This window comes from Heterocephalus glaber, unplaced genomic scaffold, assembly GCF_053883595.1.
Source record: "Heterocephalus glaber isolate CG9 unplaced genomic scaffold, H.glaber_assembly_v1.0 deba00000678, whole genome shotgun sequence".
Lineage (NCBI taxonomy): Eukaryota > Metazoa > Chordata > Mammalia > Rodentia > Bathyergidae > Heterocephalus > Heterocephalus glaber.
The window spans coordinates 1,079,007-1,098,331 of NW_028258157.1; the positions used below are offsets into that span (position 1 = coordinate 1,079,007).

Consider the following 19,325-nt stretch of genomic DNA (forward strand, 5'->3'; position numbering starts at 1 on the left):
ATTCTACAAGACTCTCTAACAGGGAGGAGAAGGAAAGATCTGGAGGTTTAGATCGTGATACTGGAGCAGACCTGATCTACATAGTTATCTTGAATGTGGCTAAATTTTGCCACCAGTATGACTATACCTATTCTAACACATTCTAAACACAATCTGTTTCAGTTTTTCTTTTTCTTTGCTAGATGATATTCTTGAGCTCTAGCATATCATGAATGGGTTTTATTTCGGGAGCACCCACCCAGGGACCTGGAATACTTGGCATTTGTTCTAGAACATATGAAAGCACTTCAACATCTTCATCTCAAATGTAGAGAAATTGGCAGTTGCAAGGTCTGTATGACTGGCGTGGTGCAGCGTCTGTTTTAAAGATGACGTGGGTTCTGGGAATGTCTTTCAATTGCTCCCGACTCAGGGCAAATGAATCTATCTCCATTGCCAAAACCAGCAGTGTCTGGTTTGCTCGTTGTGACCAAAGCAGCACGGCACCGCCACCGAGCTTCAGGCAGGCCTGGCTGCGTGCTTAGCAGTTCTCACATAAATACAGATGTGCCAGTGAGACTGCCGGATCCTCAGAGTCAGCCGGACTCACTCAGCCTTTCCTGAGGGATGCGCTCTGTGCCGGCCTCAGCAGACCCAGGGACTCAGCTGTGTAGCTGTCTACTGGTCTGCTGTGCAGCGTGAGGAACATCTCACTCGGGTGCTGCTAACCTTGCAGAGACAGAAAGACCCACTTACATCCTCGGCACCGGGAACAGGCTGGTGTCCCCGGCGGGGCCGCTGCCTTCGCTGTCCACACTGTAGCCGCTGCCAAAGCTGCTGGCCGAGGAGCCGGTGGATGCCGCGCCATCTGCAGGCCGTGGGTTGCTGGGCTTTGCTGCATGGTGTGGGGAGAGTCAACAGCACAGTCAGAGAGGCTCCCTGTCCCCGCGCAATTACACGCTTTCCTAATCCATGCTTAGAGCAGCTTTGCCAAGAGCTCTGCTTCTCAGCCCGTCCTTCCTCTTCGCTTCCTTAACCAGTAGTGAGCACTGAAAGTCTTGTTTATTGGCCATTAAACCACTAAAGCAAGACCCAATCACTACCAGGGAAAATCTATGGAATTATTCAGACTGAGTTAAATGGTACAAAACTATTCTAGTAACATGATTTTGTGTCTGGTACTACACTTGTGATATGGGAATAAATAATAATTTGGGCTATTTCACTGAGAAAAGAGTTTAGGGAATCTTTGGTACCTAAGAGTAGAAGAATAAAAGAAACTGCTTAATTATTTTCCATATTAATAACTAATCATCTGTTTTTTTGTTTTCTCCTCAGAGGTGAAGATTCAAAACAAACAGGTACTTTCCAGAAATGATGACCATTCCGTGCTGATCTGTATGGGGCTCTGCCAACATCTCTCAGAGATTTTGAAAATTAAAGCTATTTTGTTTCCCTTAGGCATTTCATAGTTCATGGTTCAGACTGGTTTCAAAAATTTTGTAAGTTTGATTTTTGGATTATGAAACGATATTCCTTTCCCCTAGAAACCCAAGATTTGCTTCCAATCAGGTAGTGGTGGTGCAGTACTCATGTCGGCAGGGATCTAGATTTGAAGGAGATTTGGGAGGAAATTTTCACCCAAACAGAAGGAAGGGAAAGACTGCTTCCTCATATTTTGTGGAAGAGAAGTTTTTCTAGCAAGTTTCTGACACTGTTGATTTCTGTCTTCTACCTGGGAGAGGGAGCTTGGGGCGTCTTGCTCTGGCTCTGACTCCCCATGAACTCTGCAGTGACTGAGTCTTTGCCACTTCAGGCAGTGGGGTGGAAGTGCCTCCTCCTAAGTTGTGCCCAGGAGCAGCCCCGTGGCGCCCCTTTTCTTGTGATCGGTTTGTCACAGCCTCACGTCTCCTTTCTTCGGGGTTCTGCAAGCTGGTGTCTCAGCCTACATAGTCTTCACCACTGAATTCCTCTCTGTTCTCTGCTAAATCCAGACGTGTTCCAAACTACAGAACTGCTTAGAATCCCTCCCCTCCATGAACACATCCTCTTCTGTCAGAAGTCTCCTAGCTCATTGAATGGGTTCAAACCACTGAGGGAAGAGCTATAATCATTTCATGATCCTAAGATAGCTACACTTCTCTTAAGGAAATTTGCAAGATCACAGTGATTCTTAATGTGGGGGAATTTTGACTAATATAGCCAGGTGAATTGGAAAAATGTAGACTTTTCTGGCGAAACCACTGAGAACAGCATATTCTCCTACAGGGGAGACAGGATCAAGTTTTGCAAGGGGTTTAATTTTTCCTTCTTCCATTTATTGTTTCCAAGTTGGTAACAGCTATTTAGCAAAGGTTTAAATAACCCACCACCAGTGAACTAACCACTAGTTACCCATAGGACTGAATTTTCAGTAAAAGAATAGTTGAAACATTTGTTCAATATTTTTTCAGTGTATGTAGAAAAATCCCAGATGGTGTGTTTAACATTAAAGAAAATACTTTTTAAAAGAAAAATTTAAAAAATGTAAAGGTACTATAACTAGGATATAAAATTATGAACTTGTATAGAGTAAACTGCATAATCAACCACGTAATGAGTCAGATTAATGAACTGATTGTAAACCAGGAAAGCTGTTCTGCTCTTTGATTGGCATTGTATAAGCCAGCCAGCTGCTCTGTTAACATTATAGTATAATATTGAATGGAAAATATTAATTTCATCAACTAAAAAATACTCAATATACCATTTTCAAAGACAAACCTTAAAAAACATTAATTTAATCACTTTATCTTTACTCAAATGAGCAATTTTATCCATGAGCAAACTCATAAATTCATTAGACTACTACACTATAGAAATATTATTTACATTTCAAAAATTTTCAAGCTTTTCTTTCATCAATTATAGTTTTCATCTGATGCAATTTCTAGCTCTATTCTCATTTTGAGAAATTTGAGAAATACAGACAGAATGTAAAGCAGCACAATTAGAAGAAGGAAAGAAGGCCAGAAATAAACATAAGAAAATATAGTTTTGCATTTGCCTCTCTCCTTGAACAGAAATATCATTTGGAAGGCCTGTGTAAATTCTCTCACTATTTTAAATGCAAGCAAATATCTTAGAAGGAATATAAAACGAAAACCAAATCCAGGAATAAATAATGAAATAAACCTAGGTCTATCTGATATCTCTGCAAAATAGGATTCTATCTAATTCCATCTAGCCTACAGGAATTAGTGAGAAGTGAGATGACAAATTTCAATGAATCTAGATGCTTGGCATTATCATAAGGAAACATCTGGTGCCTGATCCACTCTTTTATTCTTAAGCTAGTATGTAAGTGTGATGTAGAAATGGCCTGACATTTAGAGACTTCCTGAAAATAAAGTTAAAATGAAGAACGGACCCTCCCTTTTCACTGGGCTATCCCTACCTATGATAGCATGAACTGCTATGCAACATATGAAAATGGGGGAGTTTTGATAAGCTCATGCTAAAAATCCAAGTGGTTCTTTTCCAGAAACTTGAAACAAAACATGCATTTTCTAATTTCTCTAATTTCTTGAAATAGTTCCCAAATAAGAAAACATCAGTTATATTAAATTGAGAAATATCTCCATTACTGCAAACATTTTAATGAACCAAATGCTGTTCATATGATATTGAGGCTAGATCTTATGTAATTTCAGAGTATCTAAAGATTTCAGCTCGTTCTTTAGTTTGCTCCTCCAAGTTGGTTACTGGTCTGCTTTTTACCTGAGAGCTGTGGTCAAGAAATAGTTAATGAATAAACAAATAACAATACATCAATACTTCTTTTCCTAAACCAAACACCGAATCATCTGAATCATTTAGTAGATAGTATTTCACTTTTTAATCCAACCACCAGTTTAAAAAAAATCTCCAATCAAAGAGCCACTTGATATGGCCAGGTTTATTTCTCCCCATGTTCCTTGTCCAAGGAATTTCAGTGAATCAGTTTTACTGTAGCTTTCAAAATCAGAAATGACCCCTTTAATCTGTCCTACCATGTTGGAAAATATGATTATCAGCTAGGTTTTTATAACCCTGATATCAAAAACAACAAAAAAGGTTTGAATGAAAAGCCATTTAATAATAATACACTAAACAGGAAAGTATAGCTTTATGAATTGCAAAGAAGTTCAGGCCAAAACTATTAAATATGCACGTATATTGAGATCGGAGTAGCAAGGAAATTATGAGGGACCGTAACACTGCATCCAGCCAAGCTCACAAATGCTAGAATTTGCGCTCCGTGTGGCTTTGGCAGCCTCTAAGCTCTGGGCTTACTAAAGTACAAGGTCTCTGTCTTTCTGTGTCCCCGAAGGAAGTAATATTTTACAATATTAAAACTAACTATGATCTTCTGTAATCCCGTGATTTCAAACTTATCAGTCTGAAGAATTCTGCATCATTTTTCCCACTCCTCCCTGTTGGGAAGTCGCACATCTGTGCAGGAACCCGGACCTGTCTACTGCATGTGAAAAATGAGGATTTCATCGAAAAACTGAGGATGTGGAAGACGGTGAAGCAGTTCTGGAGCCGTGTTTTAGGAGGTGCGTGCCTTTCTGAGGGGCTCGCTGGCTGTCCAGGACCGGCGGGTGGGCCCCGGGTGGGGACCCCAGCCCAGAGTGGTCCCGGCCCGCTGTGTGGCCCTGCGACTTCTTCCGGGCCAGGCCTGAGTCCGCCGCACCTTGGGGCGGCCCTGGGGTGACCCCGAGAGCCGAGCCGGGGCTCTGCGGCTGGGCTAGCTGGGTAGATGGGCAGCCCCAGGCTGGGGTTCTGGGGCTGAACCTGCCTCCCCAGAGCCCCTCCGTTGCGGAGGTTAAGGCTGGACGCAGACAAACGCCTAGTCGTTCCAGACATTGTGTGTTTAGCGAGTTACTTATTTCTTTAGCCAGCACTAACTTTTACTATAAAATATAAAGCATTTATCTGGGGGTCTTTTCTACTGACTTCTGCTCTTCCTCCCTCCCTCCTTTCCTTCCTTTCTTCCATTTTTCCTCCCTCCTTCTTTCTCCTCTTGCTCTGTCTGTCTGTATTTCACCTGTTGATGCTGTTGGTTTTTGTTGATTTACTGAAGGGGTTTTACAGTTTTATCTCATTTTAAGATTTCATTTGAATGTGGACCTAGAAAGCTTGATAAAGCTCTTAATCCTGTTTATCCTCTTTCCTTTCTATGCACATTTACCTTATGACCGAAGTTTTCTAGACATTGTAATGAATAATGCAATCTGTATTTATGTAATGCTACCATTGAAATTTACTATTTTGCTTGTGTAGGTAATAGGAATTGAACTGAAGGCTTGTGCAGTGAGTTACATCCCCAGCCTTTTTTTAAATTTTTAGTTTTGGCACTGGGTCTTGCTAAATCACTAATTTGCCCAGTACCTAGGCTGGGTTTGAACTTCTGATCCTCCTGCCTCAGTGTCCCAGCGTGTTGAGATTACAGTGCTGTGCCACTATACCTGGCTGGAATTTACTTCCTCAATTCTACTTAAAATAATGTCTTAATCAAATTGGGTTTAAATTCCAAAGTGACCAGCAGTATTTTGTCTAATCACATTTTTTTATATTTTCTATTACAATTAATGATTAATAATATAAGAAGACGGTTGTATTTTAAAAGTACTTTAGAAATTTAGTATGTTTCCTCTAAATCGACATCATTGTGTTATCTATTTTAGAAAAAAATTAGAGAAAACAGGACACTAGAAAAATGGCACAGGTAGCTTGAAAAGAGCTCTTTGCAGGAATGGTCACCCACTCCCAAGTTACAAGTTTTCAGAAATAAAAGTATTGAAAATAGACAGCTCTGTCATCCAAAGCAGTCATTTGCAAATCCTTGATTTGGGAGTCGAAGGAAGAACATATTTGAAATTCCTTTTTAAAATGACAAGTTATTAAAAGACTATATATAATCGTACTTGCACTATATGTGTATGTGCATCGCAGCCACACCAAGTCTCAGACTTCAGGAAATGGAATGCTACAGTTGTTTTTCCTCATGGAAATCAGAATGCTGCCCTTGAGACTTCCCCTGTTCACACAGCATCGTTCTGGGCGGGACCAGGCAATACATCACCCCATTTATTGCAGCCCAAGAAACTTGCTCATCCTGTCATTATGTTTCTGCACCTCTGGGTTCATACTTGGGCCGAAGACTGACACGTTCAAGACATTTTAACATACAATTCCATCTTTCATCGAATAGTACCAGGTATTTGCAAGTGTTTCCCATACCAGCCATTCTGGAATTAGATCAGTGATGTTAATGACAGGGTCAATGATCATAGGGAACAAAAGCTGAGGTAGACAGGGCTGGGGATGTAGCTCAGTGGTGCTGCACCTGCCTGGCAAGCACGTGGTCCTGAGTTCGATTCCTGGTACCAGAAAGAAGCATCCAAGGAGAAGAAGAAGTAATGGTATAAAATTTCTGCATAACCAAAGAGGGTAAAGTCATTTTTACCCAACCTGGTAGAGGGGATTTTTTTACATGCAGAAGCATGACATTATAATGCTTGCATTTACCCTGTAACTTGCCTTTTAAGTATATCTTCCTTGTGAGATGTTTTTGGTGAAATTCACTTAAATACAGTATAATGGTACCAAAATGTCATAGTGAATGATAATGCCTGTATTTCTGTCTCCATCTCAGCTGAAGGCAGACCAAATGCCTTTTCTCATCTTTCAATTCTTCCCAGACATCTTTAACTTGGTTATTCAATAACTACTGCTAAGGTGGGAGACTCCCAGGGACTGGGATTATTTGTCTACTTTGTTTATTGCAACAAAGTCCCCATCAACGTGAGGAAGGTCTGGGACATACTATGCACTCAGGAAATTAAACAAATATATAGAAGAACATGAATGAATGAGGGGCTGAGACAGGAAATTCCTCTAATATTTTGCATAAGTAATGAATGCATCTTTGCAGAATCTTTTATTTTTAGCTCTCAAGATTTAAAAACTCACTAAGTTATAGATCTGAAATAAAAGATCAGAGTTCAGCAAGAGGTAAAACTCGATCAAGTGCTAATCTTCAGCTCTGTCACTGCTTACGCCAACTTAGTTCATCCACAGTATGTAGGACGGGTAACCCAGACACCGTAGTGCAAGAGAAAAAGAACAGTGTATAAACAACTGTCTTTCCAATACATTTTTCTTCAAGATAAGAACAAGATGAAGTGTCCTCTCCCTTTCTCACACTGCCATCGGTTCCTCGCCATTGGGAGTGGCTTGGTGAAAGCTAACCACAACTGAGCGGTCAGATTTCAGAAGAAAGATGTCTCGAATATGGGCATCGAATCAGTCTCATCTAAACCGTGCGTGCCGGTAACATATTTTAAATTTGCTAGATAAAACTGACGATTGTCTCTTGTTAGCCTTAATTACGATCTAACATTAAGTGAGAAAGGAAAGTTGTGCCAAAATGCAACAGGAGAGATAGATAAGCCATAGAGGACAGAGAGACCACCACGCTCTGTTCATCTCACAGTAAGCCTTTGCTATCCCATCTGCTGTAAAAGGGATGATTGTGCATAATTATGCCCCGGGTTGGTGGATCTCAAACATTTGTTCTTAAGGTCTTTGGGAAGTCTTAAAATGTATTCCATAATCCTAAGAAGTGTATTTTGCGTAAGTTCTATCTATTGATATTTATCTCATGTAAAATTAAGGAGCCTGGAAAACAAATACTGGACAGGCACATATTCTGTTAGCCATGCAACAGATGATGTCCCCGTATGATGGGCAGCCACTGGGAAACTCCAGTGGACACTTAAGGATGAACGAGAGTGAAAGAGGATTTTAATATTGAAGTGTTTGATTACACAGACCCCAGAAATGGCTTCCGGGACCTCAGGGGCCAGCGGCCACACTCTGAGAATGACCCATCGGCATAGAATGGCTGCAAACCAGCAGTGCTGCCTCCTTTAACTATCACCCGGAGCCACCCGCTGCATCAGGATCATTATACGGGGCCTTTTCCCTCTCATTTTTATTTTCTTGTACTGAAAATATGTCAATTATCTCTAAGCTTCTTCAGAACTTGCTTCATCTACAACTTCACAACTCTGAGGATGTGGTGAATTAAACTTGCTATGAAACTTGCATAAACTAGCATAGAAACTTGCTATGTTCTGTCTTTGCTTAAAACAAAACAAAACAACTCTTTGATAGCTCAAGGAACCCAGAGTAAATAATGCTAATAGGGAGACTATAAAATAATATAAACAACTTCCCAAAAGGAGTTGTTTTCTACATGAAGTCTTTTTAATATCCTTGTACATTAATGGTTTGGATGAAGCTAAAACAGTGATTCAGTAGTTATTTACATTAGTAATTATTTTAGCAATGAGAGTGCTTTTAAAACAAACCAGTATTAAAAGTGCATAACAGATGCAAGTAGAAAAACATATGAATTAAGTAGATGCAAAAACGTCCACTTTCTACACTCACCTGTACAGCAGGCTTCTTTTTTTATAAAATTAGATAAGTTAGTAGTGACCTATGGAACTCAAAATCTTGTGGTTTTGAACTTTAAAAAGCAAATTTTACTTCTATGTTCTTTTTAAAAACAAATGTGGCAGAATCTTTATTCTTTCTTATATGTTTAAAAATAGGGATCCACACACTTGACTCTTTTTTTTTGGTACTGGGGATGGAACTCAGGACCTTGCCTTTCAAGGCAGGTGCAGTGCCACTGAGCTAAATCCCCAGCCCTGCACTTGACTTTTAACAAGGATTTTTCTTAAAACTTTATCTGCCTTATGAGATTTGTTATATTTCCCTTAGTTTCTGTTCAAATTGTGAAGTTCATTAATTAATTGTATCTTTCAGGGTCTTTTAACACATTAAATTGCAAAGCTATGATTATCGCTGTTAGTTCTACACACACATCTAAAGCACTCAATATCTAAATCAAAACTACATTTCTGACTTTGTATGTTTTTGTTTAAATTCCGTAAGTGTCCTTGGCTTCTTGGTGATTAATTATATATTTGCAAATACAACATTAGTAATAACATTAAAAATAATTACATTTTCACAGTCCACTTGAAGATTCCCTGAGTCCTAGTCTGTACCCACATGTCCTGGCCCCAGCCACACTGCATAGTGGCGAATGGGTGAGATGTCATTGTTTTACACAATGTGTGTAACCCCTGTGGATGAAAAGCAGAACAATAAGCAAGCAATCCACGGGCAGTTAGACAGCTAGATGCAGGCAACATGGTTAAGTAGCCGAAGGTGCATGGCACCTCCCTTTCCTGCTTCCACAATTGCTCCTACCTGATGGGAAGCACCTGCTCATACGGGCCCCAGTCTGTGTCCCCATGGCATCCCCAGCAGACTCCCATGCATTTCCTCCCTGCCAATCTCACTGCCTCAGTCCTGATCCCCGGTGGAAATTTAATAAACTAACTTTTTGAAAATAATTTTCTCAAGCCCAAGGCAAAATTATTTGCATCTGAAAAGTCACATTTAAAAGATGTGGCATGTTAAAGTTTAAGGCCTCTTCTTGTTAGATCAGGTATGAATATTCCAGTCTTCACTATATAGCTTCCAGAGCACTTGCCTAAGGCATACGAGGTGGAAGCCAAGTCTGAAATTTAGATGGGCCAGCTGGTCTCACTATTAAGTCTCAGAAAATGAAAATAAAACTGCCCAGTGAGACCAGATCAAAGCAAGTGGCTGAGATGGCAGAGATCCACGGCTACTACTGGAAAGAATAAAAGTACCCTTGATGGCAGGTCAGGAAGGAAGGTCATAAGCAGGAGAATGTCACACGAGCAGAGCTATAAATAGTCCGTGACTTTACATGGATAGCAGAGATAGTGCCAGCAATAAATTCAAACGACTAAGGAAATATTTGCAAATGCATACTCAGTCATTCAAGAAGGTATGGAAACCCACAAAAAACATTTTGATCTTCACAGACCACAAAGAAAGCCCTTGCCCCCAGAGAATAGGAATAGAGCTTCGAAAGCCAAAAATTATTCAAATTGATTCTCTCAGATTTTGTTGGATGTTTATAGTTTCCACTTTCTTTTTTATTTTAAACTCCTCAGGGTTTTAGTTTTTAAATGTTTTAACTTCTGCATTTGCACAAATACACGGAAATCATGAATGTACAATCTGTTTTTGTTAACCACACGCATGCAGTGGAGCCCACTGTAATTTCTCTGATCATTGCTCCTTTACTTCCCTACAGGCTCTGTCTTTCCCAAGAACAGAGAAGTTTAAATTTCTTCAGACCCAAAGTGATCATCTCTTTAGGGTCAGAAAAACACAGACCTCCTGAGCGCCTGCCTTTTGGAATCGAGAGTTCTCTCTGCTCCCAGGGCCACTGTTCCTGACCTGACCACCCACTGCCTCTTGCCCAAGACAGTGACTCTCATGGGGTTGCTTGGTGAAGCGTTCGCCAAAGCAACACAGGAGAGGAACTTTGACAAGGCTTGGTCAGTCATAAATGAGCTTTATTCACTGTGGGGTCTCCAGCAGTGGCTTGTGGACAGTAGCTTCAGGCTTTTCTCTATATTTCAGCCTCACCAAGGAACTTGCATCCATAAGTGCCTCACATAGGTCATTTGATTATCTGCATTCTCACCTAAGCCCTTTGGCCTTCCCAACAGTGCTAATTTTATTGCCCAGGGAGGATGGATATGTATTCCCATCCTGAATGATGTTACTACATTTAAAACTCATATCTAAAATCTTCAAAAAATAGGAATTTTCAACTTGCACTTAAAATGTTATTTGTTAGATGCCAACTATAGTAATCTTCAAGGTTTTAAGATTCAAGGTCTCTTCTGTGATTTGGTTTTGGATGGTATAAAGAAATAAACAAATAAAACTAAACTAAAACTACTCTCTAAAATTTCCCCTGGCTGATGTCTGTACAAGCAGGGCCTGTGTTACCCAGACTCAGGAGCTTGGAAAATACATGCCCTGGGATTTCTAAATGCAGAGCTGTCCAGGCATCAGGATGGTTTGGCACAGCGTGTCTACCATTTCCCTTCAGGTTCCCCAGCACACAACTAAGCCCCAGAGGGAGAGGAAACGTCCTTCTACTCACTCTGTGATTCTGGCTTGACCCATATATTATGCTAGTCCAAGCAGAAATCTACTGAGAAGCTCACAAAGAGAACTTGAAAGCTCTTTAGGGACAGTTTTCCATCCTTGATAGAAAAGCCCCCAGATGTACTGAGGCTTCCCCTGGCCCTGCTGCTGCCCATGGGGCTTGCATGGTGGAGTGGTTCCTGCCACTGCCTTCAGCTTCAGTCACCAGCCCTTAGACAGAAGGCTCACATAGGTAAAGCCTGGATTGTTTTCTGTCACCTTCTCTGGCTACGTCTAATACTTTGTAAGAATTTTAGCATTCAATTAAAAATAAGGATGTGACTGTTGCTTTTGTTGAAATCAGAAGTGTCTGAATTCAGAAGAGCCAATGTTTTAAAAAGCAAAGGTCTCAGCTTCATAGACAAGGTCATAGGTGCTGGTTCTGAACACTTTCCACTGTCCACTCTTGCATCAGCTGCCCTACACCTCTGGCTCTCTCATTGTGCACCCGCATCTAGGGTGAGATAACTGGATGACCAGAGATGTGGGTGACAAAGTGCTTTGTGCAATGTGCAGCACTATGCAATGGTAGGATATTATTTTCAGAATGCAGATGCCATTATATGAACTCTTCTGTGAGGACTGAACAGGGGACTTTTACCCAAACTACTTCAAATATTTCTGCAGGAAGTGAGCTAGTGAATCAGAACTTGCTGACTGTATGTTTATATCTCTGGTCAGTTTTTCTCTCTACCATTAAACAAATTACACTGAACTCTATACAAATTTTTTCCCATAATACATTTGCAATTAGATATTTGGAGAAAATGCGTAGCAGAGAAATAATATTTTTTGATTTTAGAAAATGGGGCATTTTATTTACCATCAATTAGGACAAAATTAAATAATAATGCATTCTATATTATTTAGTTTTCCCTTTGTGATTTCAGCAGAGGACTTCTAATTCAACATAGCATCTTAAATGTAAGGAATATCTATTTGAGCATTATTCAAAGAAAAGGAATTAAAACATTTTTATGCACATTTTAAGAACCACATCTATGATAAAAAAATCTTACAAAATAATTATATAGTAATACCTAAATTACAATACTTAAAATAAAGCATGGATTAAGGGAAGTGTTTGATTACTGTGACATTTATAATTAATGCAATATTTCAAAGAAGAAAATAATAACATGAAGAAATCAACTGAGTTTATTTGATGAAAGAAAAAGTGAGAGGTAGAATTTTAAGTAATTTTAGAAAGTAAGACTAGCAGAAATGGGGAAATTTTGATCTGATGATAATCTATTAAGTGGGCTGAGAAAACACATATTCAGAATTGTACTCATGTTTAAGCTAATTATTTCCCTAATTACAATTAATGGCAAATTTAGGACACATCTCAGTGGTCTGCCTCCATGCTGCCACATATATCTGTTGCATACAGATATCTGACTAATTGGGAGAAGAACACAGTGAATATTTTTAATTTCTTGAGAATAAAGAGAAATGCAAAAAGAGAGTACAGGCTTGATTTAAATTTTGTGGCAAATCTAGAATAATAAAATTGAGTATTTTAGGGCTGGGAGGTACATAAGAGGGCTAACAGTGCTATCCAATTTTTAAAAAATCTTTTCAAAAGATCTATGTTTTGCATTACATTGAAGATAACATTCTGATCACTCTATTTGGATTCCTGTCACTGGCAGTACCATTCTTTCTTGGAGAAAACTCCAATTATTTGGGTAGGGTAAGGGGCAGATATAAGCTTGCTTTCCATTTTGAATATAGCTATGAGATACAAGTTAGCTGCTTCTTCAAAGCAAGGGTCATGGGATTTGTGTTGCTCTATCCAGGAACCTGAGAAGATTGTGGGATAGATCAGACATGAGAAAGAGAAGCAGTGGAGGCACTGCCTAGCATAGCCCAAACCCATTATGTGTCTAGGTTTTCATGGAAGCTCTCATGCTTTTATTTGGCAATGCTTTTTCTTCTATCTTATAATGTGTCCAACATGAAATTCTGTTCTGCTCCCAAATGTTTCTGCCATCACAACTGTCGCTAGCAATGGGGCAGTAACTATACTGCAGGGAATCCAATGAGAAAACAAAAACTGACACACTCATTTTATGCTGCAGCATATAACAATGGCTCAGAACCCAGTAGTTTATGAATGAAATAGAGATACTTTATTTATTACACAGGCACTTGGATATTCACATGCCCAACACATCTGATACACTTAAACACCTATGGAGACAGGAATGGAAAACTTCTGCATGTAGACCAAGAGAGAACTTTCACTATGGAAAGGTGAATGAATGCATTAACAATTTTTCCTTTACTATCCTCTAAGAATTTCCAAAAGTTACACTTCAAATCATATGCAACAAAAAAAACTGATCTACATTTCAAGTGGTAGGCTAAGGTGAATTGTGCAATTGAAACTTTTATCACAATGCAACATATTTATAGTCATGCTTGAACAGATTAGGTTAGTAGCATGCATTCCATTCTGCAATATGAATACTGTTAATCTATTTCCCAACAAAAGTCAAAAGATCAAAAGATGCCCAGTGTGTAGAAAAATACAAATCACTGTAGTCAATTTATTACGAGACTGATTTGGGGACTAGATGGTGACGATGACGCCCTAAGATGCCATGCCCACAAAAGCACATTACAAAGGGGATGAACATTTTTATCAGACAATCTCTAAAAATTAAAGATGCGGGCTTTAAACTGGGGGATGTTCTCGCTGTGTACTTTGAACACGGCCTTTCTGCTCACCTCCGTCTGGCTGGACCGGTCCATCGGACAGCGCCTTCCTGAGGGCTAGCTGGCTTTGGTCTTGGGTACCATTGGCTGCTGGAGGCAGATTGTCAGACTGAGTTCTCTGAATGGGAAGGACTCCTGCTATGCTGTGCCTGTGCTGCTTCCTGGCACGATTAGACTGCCCGCTCTTAGGTGCTGCACTGGCAGTGTGGGTGAGATGGAAACCCAGAGTATGCACCCTTGGACGGACCCGGCCTCGTGTGATTCATGCAAACAGAAGTGTTCTCTTGCTCTGCTAGGTGTGTTTTCCAATGCCAAGGACACCACATGCATAGCACTAAAGGACCCTAAAACTGGCTGTTTCTTCGAAACCATGATGGGAGTGGGGCGCAAGACAACAATCTCTCCCTTGCCTGGCTGAGGCCGGGAGTCACAGCACCCACAGCTGGCGACTCTGTGGACTTGGGTTGTTACAGTTGACTCAACTGTTCACAATGGTACACAGCCGCTAACGCGGGTGAACAGTGCACTTTGATTGACTGACAGCTACTAGACACAGCACATCTTGAATTTTAAAGTATTTCAATGGTTAGGGAAAAAATAAGCCTTAAATTCTCTGTGATGGCACACAAAGGGTTATCCAAGAGGACGGAACCGGCTGTGCTCCTTGGTGAAGCTAGCAGCCTCATCCCATAGACTGCTTCGTAGATGAACGTGTGTTTTGGAAGAATACAGTGGTACCGCACTTCATGGACGCTTTTGCTTGTGAACAATTTGGTTGGCAAACAAGAGCATTTAGCAAAATCTTGGTTTTGCTTGCCAACTCTGCATCGGGCGATAGACATGAACGCGGCCATCTTTCCTACACAAACACAAACGTGGCCACCTTTTCCACAACGGCGGAAAAATTTCAGTTCATGAACCGAGGTACCACTGTGGATAAAATGTCACTTTCTTCACAGCTTTCTCAGAAGACTAGGAAGTTTCTCGCCTCTCACATGCACAATTTCTCACATGGTCTTAAGCATCAGCTTGAAATAGCTTTTTCCCTCAGCTGTAGAAAGTGGCTGCTGGTCTCATAACTGTTCTACTTAAAAGTTTTGAATCTTTTCAGGTGCGAGAATGTCATTGTGACTCTCCTCCCAATAAGTGTGTGCTTTCTCTTTTTTTTTTTTTTTTTTTTTTTTTTTTTTTGTGCAATGCCTGGAAAACTGGCAGCCCCTTGTGCTTATAATCCCTGTAATCGAAAGGGTACTGAGGCACACATAGAAGGACACACAACATTGCTTGGCCTGCGAACGTCACGGACATGGCTGCTAGGTACCATGAACCGGTTGGACGGAGGGCGGAGACAGAGGAGAAACAGCCAGTTTTACTGCAGTCTATGTGAATTAAAAAAAATAAGAAATGGAAGAAAACAAGCACGGAAGAGCCTGTGTATGGGTCGCTGCTGGTTCACACGGACAAGACAGGGCGGGGCGGGTGCGGACAGAAGCGGGCGGGAGGGCCATGCTGCTATCTGCGCCTTTTACTTGGGGGCGCGCGCTGCTGCGCGGCCTCAGCGGCGGCGATGGCGTGGCCCGCGTCCTCCAGGTGCTGCGCCACGCTGCCGCGGCTCTGGCTGCGCGAAGGGCCGTGCGAGCGTAGGTGGCCTTCGGACGACGACTTGGAGCTGCCCGGGCTGCTGTGCGACTTCTCCATGGTGGGCACCTGCATGTCTGCTGCGGGAGGGTGGACAGTCAGGGCGTGGTCACCATGGAGACGCGGGGCCTGGTTCCCCTCCCCCGCACGCCACGCCGGCTCCCTCCTCAGTGGGCTGTGCCCGCAGTGGGCTGTGCTTTGGCAGAGTCCCCGGGGTGAAGGACGCGGGGCTCGGGTGCCGTGCGGTAGCTGCGCTTCCGGGTTCAGTCTGTCCAGGGAGGTCAGCAGGCGCCTAAGATCCTCCCAGGAAATGCACCCCGAGAGGCCTGTGTGCCCACTGCCAGCCCGGGGTCTGCACATCACATGAGACCCTGGCGGAAACCAGCGCAACCAGAGCATCGGCCACGGAGAGGACCGGCCCCTCGGCAGTGTGCTGGAGGGACTTTACGCCTCCTGTGTGAGGCTCCCCAGGACTCCCTAAAATCCTATTGCCCCGACGTTTGAGAAACCAAGCCCCAGGGGTCATGTGCAGCTGTCTCTTCCCTGGCAGCCGCTGGACGCACGGTCACGCCCCCCGGGGGAACCCAGCGAGCGCACAGCCGGGCGCTGCCTGCAGCGGCTCTTACCCTTGGCCGGGTCCGGGAAGATGCCGTGGCTCCGGCTCTTGATGACGGCCGGCTTCGGGGCCGCCTGGCTGCCCGGGCCGGTGTGGGCCTGGCCGTGGTCCAGGCTGTCCGTCTGCTCCCGCAGCGGGTACCACCGCGGAGTGTTGTCCAGATGCGAAGAGCTGGAGAGGTCTATCAGGACCTGCGAGGGCAAAGCGCAGGCGGGAGTCAGCGCACGAGGAGACCCTGCCCTGCGACCCCACACTTCCTCCAGGGGTTCAGTGTGACCTTCCAGGAGGGGAACGTGGCTTCCTCATTTTCCTTCTTGCTTTCTCATTTTTCTTCACCCAGGATATGGGAACAATGACTTGTGTGCATTGGATGCATTGCATGTGCGGGATTAAATTGAACTGCGTAGTCTTTGACTATTAACTAAATTGTTTTGAAATTATATAAGTTGGTGAGGTCACAAGTCATTCGTTTCATAAAAACCTTTTTTGGTTATCTGAACTTTTTTAAATGTATGATTTTAGTCATACATTTGGGACAAAATGAAAAGAAGAGAAATAATGGGTAATTTGCAATTAGTAATGTATTTCTCCTATTTAAAAACACTGAACATTTGAAATAGAGATGTGACTAACAACGGATGATGAGAAAGCACTGTGTCGTGGCTTAATCGACAGCACTTTTTTCTTCTTAGTGGAACATAAATAATGGTGCGTTTTATAGTTGCTGAGATCAGGATATTTAATCATAAATAACAATGTAAAATATTATATCAGGCCTTCAGAAGTGCAGTGAGGAAGCTGAAATTGCAGTTTTTCAAGTCCAGCTCAATTTATAATATAGATGTATTACTTCAAAACTCTTTTAGACTCACAGCAGGGTTACATGCCTTCCTATTGAGACAATTATATTCAGTCTTACAAATTAACTATAAAGTGGTACAGAGAAAACCATTTCTCAAGTTGCTGTCCATCTATTCCAAGAGTAACTCAATAAATAAATTACATCTATGAAAGGATGTATTCAAAAATGGCTGTTTCATAAACTTAAGAAACACGCTTTGCATTACGCATTCATCGGTGGTTCATCATGGCAGCAGATCCACGTGGAGAAGGAAATCAGAGGCTCACCTCCCCCAGGAAGTCATTGGAAGAAAATCGGTCATAATCCCAGACAGTCACCTCCAGGGTTTTCTTCTTGAGCTGCAGTTCAAATAAAACAGGCATCACTCCCATTTCTCTATTGTGACTTTTCATTACATTAATATACTCGACTAATCAATTTTTACCCTGAACCCTTTCCATTTGTGTAAAACATATTTGAAATTTTATCTGAAACTATGCGGATGCATAAAATATTGTGTGAAAATTGCAACAATCACTTTTCAGCCCATGCTAGTGTTTAATCCTGAGGCTTCATCATCTTGGGAAGAAAATGGTAACACTTATTTTCTATTTCTCTATTCCTCCCTACCCATTTATTTTTAAAAATAGAAAATAGAATCTGCAAATAATCTTCAAGTATAAGAAATTCATAGGTTACAATAGCTACAATTATTTAAAGTATTTAGATTATAGCTTTTGTTTCAGTGATGTCCCAAAGAAAAGATAGTATATTATTTTATTCCTGCACGTGAATTTATTTTAAATTAAAGACTCAGATTGTAATTTATACCCAGTTTCAACTATATAATCAAATAGCCTCATTTTGAAAGACTGTTAATTGTTTCATATGGATGACCTCTTCCTATTTTATTTGTATACTCTGAATTTAACTTTATGAACTATCAGTTATTTTCTGCCAATCATGAGGAGTTATCAAATGCAGATGTTCAAAAGCATACTGATGAGATGGGCCTGGGGTCACTTAATGGTGGCGATCATTCTGATGGCCTTGTTCTACGTTCTCATAGGAGGCCAAAGTCTAGAGAAGAGATGGATTCCCTAAGTATTATTTGGTGGAATGATACAATTCTGAGCACTGAATTTTACTTTTTCTTTATATTATTTGTGAAGGTCAAAATATAACCATTGGAAAATATTTTCCTCTACAGTAAAATCATGATACAGGTTACTGAAATTTTTATGTTTGTTTTTGTTTTTTGAGACAGGGTCTTGCTACGCAGCTCAGGCTGGCCTTGAACTCACTATGTAGCCCAGGCTGGCCTTGAAATTGTGGCGATCCTTCTGCCTCAACCTTCTGAGTGCTGGGATTACAAGCACGCACCACCATCCCCAGCTGAAATTTTTAAATTTCGGAATAAGCAATGGAAAATATTCCACCAGTCTTTTTATTTTATATATTTGTTCATTTTTTGCTTGCTTTGTCAAAATGCCCACGTTTACTTTCATCCTGTATTTGAACTTCACACATTTCCTTTTTTGGGCTACGTTTCTTGCATGTATTTTACTGAACCCTTCTTGTCTGGCCAAAATGGATTGCTACACTCATGTTAGGCTCAGTGTCACCTAGGCAGTGGTCATTACATACCTGTTCCATGGAAATACTTTTATAAATGACTGTTTGATTCCACTCAGGATTAAGACTTTTCTGAACATATTTAGTCCTTCTCTTGTGCTCAGCACTGAATTGGAAGAAAAGAAAGTGACTGTGATTATTCAACTTCCCCGACAATGTCAGTCAAACCGAAGGATGCACAGGCTTTCCAAGGTATTTGGCTTCGAGTCACTGTGCAGTCCATCTCATCAACCTCACATCCTGAATCCCTTTTTAAGTTAAACACACTTGATGATTTAAAATTATGCTGCAAGTGTTTCACTTTAGCTGCCCTAATGAGTGTTTTAAAGAAATCCCTGTAGATGTCCTAACTGTACCAAAATTTTAGAAATCTTACTCTTCCTGAATGTAAGAGATAATTACAAGAACTCTATGGTAGCTTCAATATCTTCTTGCTCTACAAATGAAATTTGGTCATTAACTTTCCAGCAGTTCAAGAGCAAATCATGTCAGGAGAGCTATGTGATCATTCTTTGTATTTTAAATTGGAAGGACTGCATTAACTGAGAGAAGGATGAAGAATGGCTATTGCTTTAGTTGAAATCTCAGACATTTATCTAATATTTAAAGTATATTTGACACTTTGGTAAAGTATGATAGGCAATGTAGTCCTGAAACAATTTTAATTGAATATAAATTATTGGTTCATGTCAGTTACTCATTACATTTATGAAAAATTCAAATCTTTCCTCATCATTGTAACGTGGG

At 41.1% G+C, this 19,325-nt stretch overlaps 1 protein-coding gene across 9 annotated transcripts in view; it reads right to left on the reverse strand.

Annotated features, from left to right (window-relative positions):
• The window catches only part of Pclo (piccolo presynaptic cytomatrix protein), a 350,152-nt gene that overhangs the window by 42,720 nt on the left and 288,107 nt on the right, over positions 1 to 19,325 (reverse strand). For 3 of the 9 annotated variants that reach the window (XR_015449439.1, XM_087206752.1, XM_087206750.1), the window contains 4 exons: positions 18,591 to 18,684; positions 17,231 to 17,302; positions 16,113 to 16,293; positions 15,003 to 15,566 (listed from right to left, as the gene is read on the reverse strand). Coding sequence is in view for 8 of the 9 variants with exons in the window: in XM_087206752.1 (XP_087062878.1) it covers positions 15,361 to 15,566; positions 16,113 to 16,293; positions 17,231 to 17,302; positions 18,591 to 18,684 (553 nt within the window). In the remaining variant the exon portion in view is untranslated. Of the gene's footprint in view, positions 1 to 735; positions 875 to 13,860; positions 13,936 to 15,002; positions 15,567 to 16,112; positions 16,294 to 17,230; positions 17,303 to 18,590; positions 18,685 to 19,325 lie in introns of those variants that run through there. The other 6 variants (XM_087206755.1, XM_087206756.1, XM_087206751.1 and 3 more) reach the window with 4 other exon arrangements.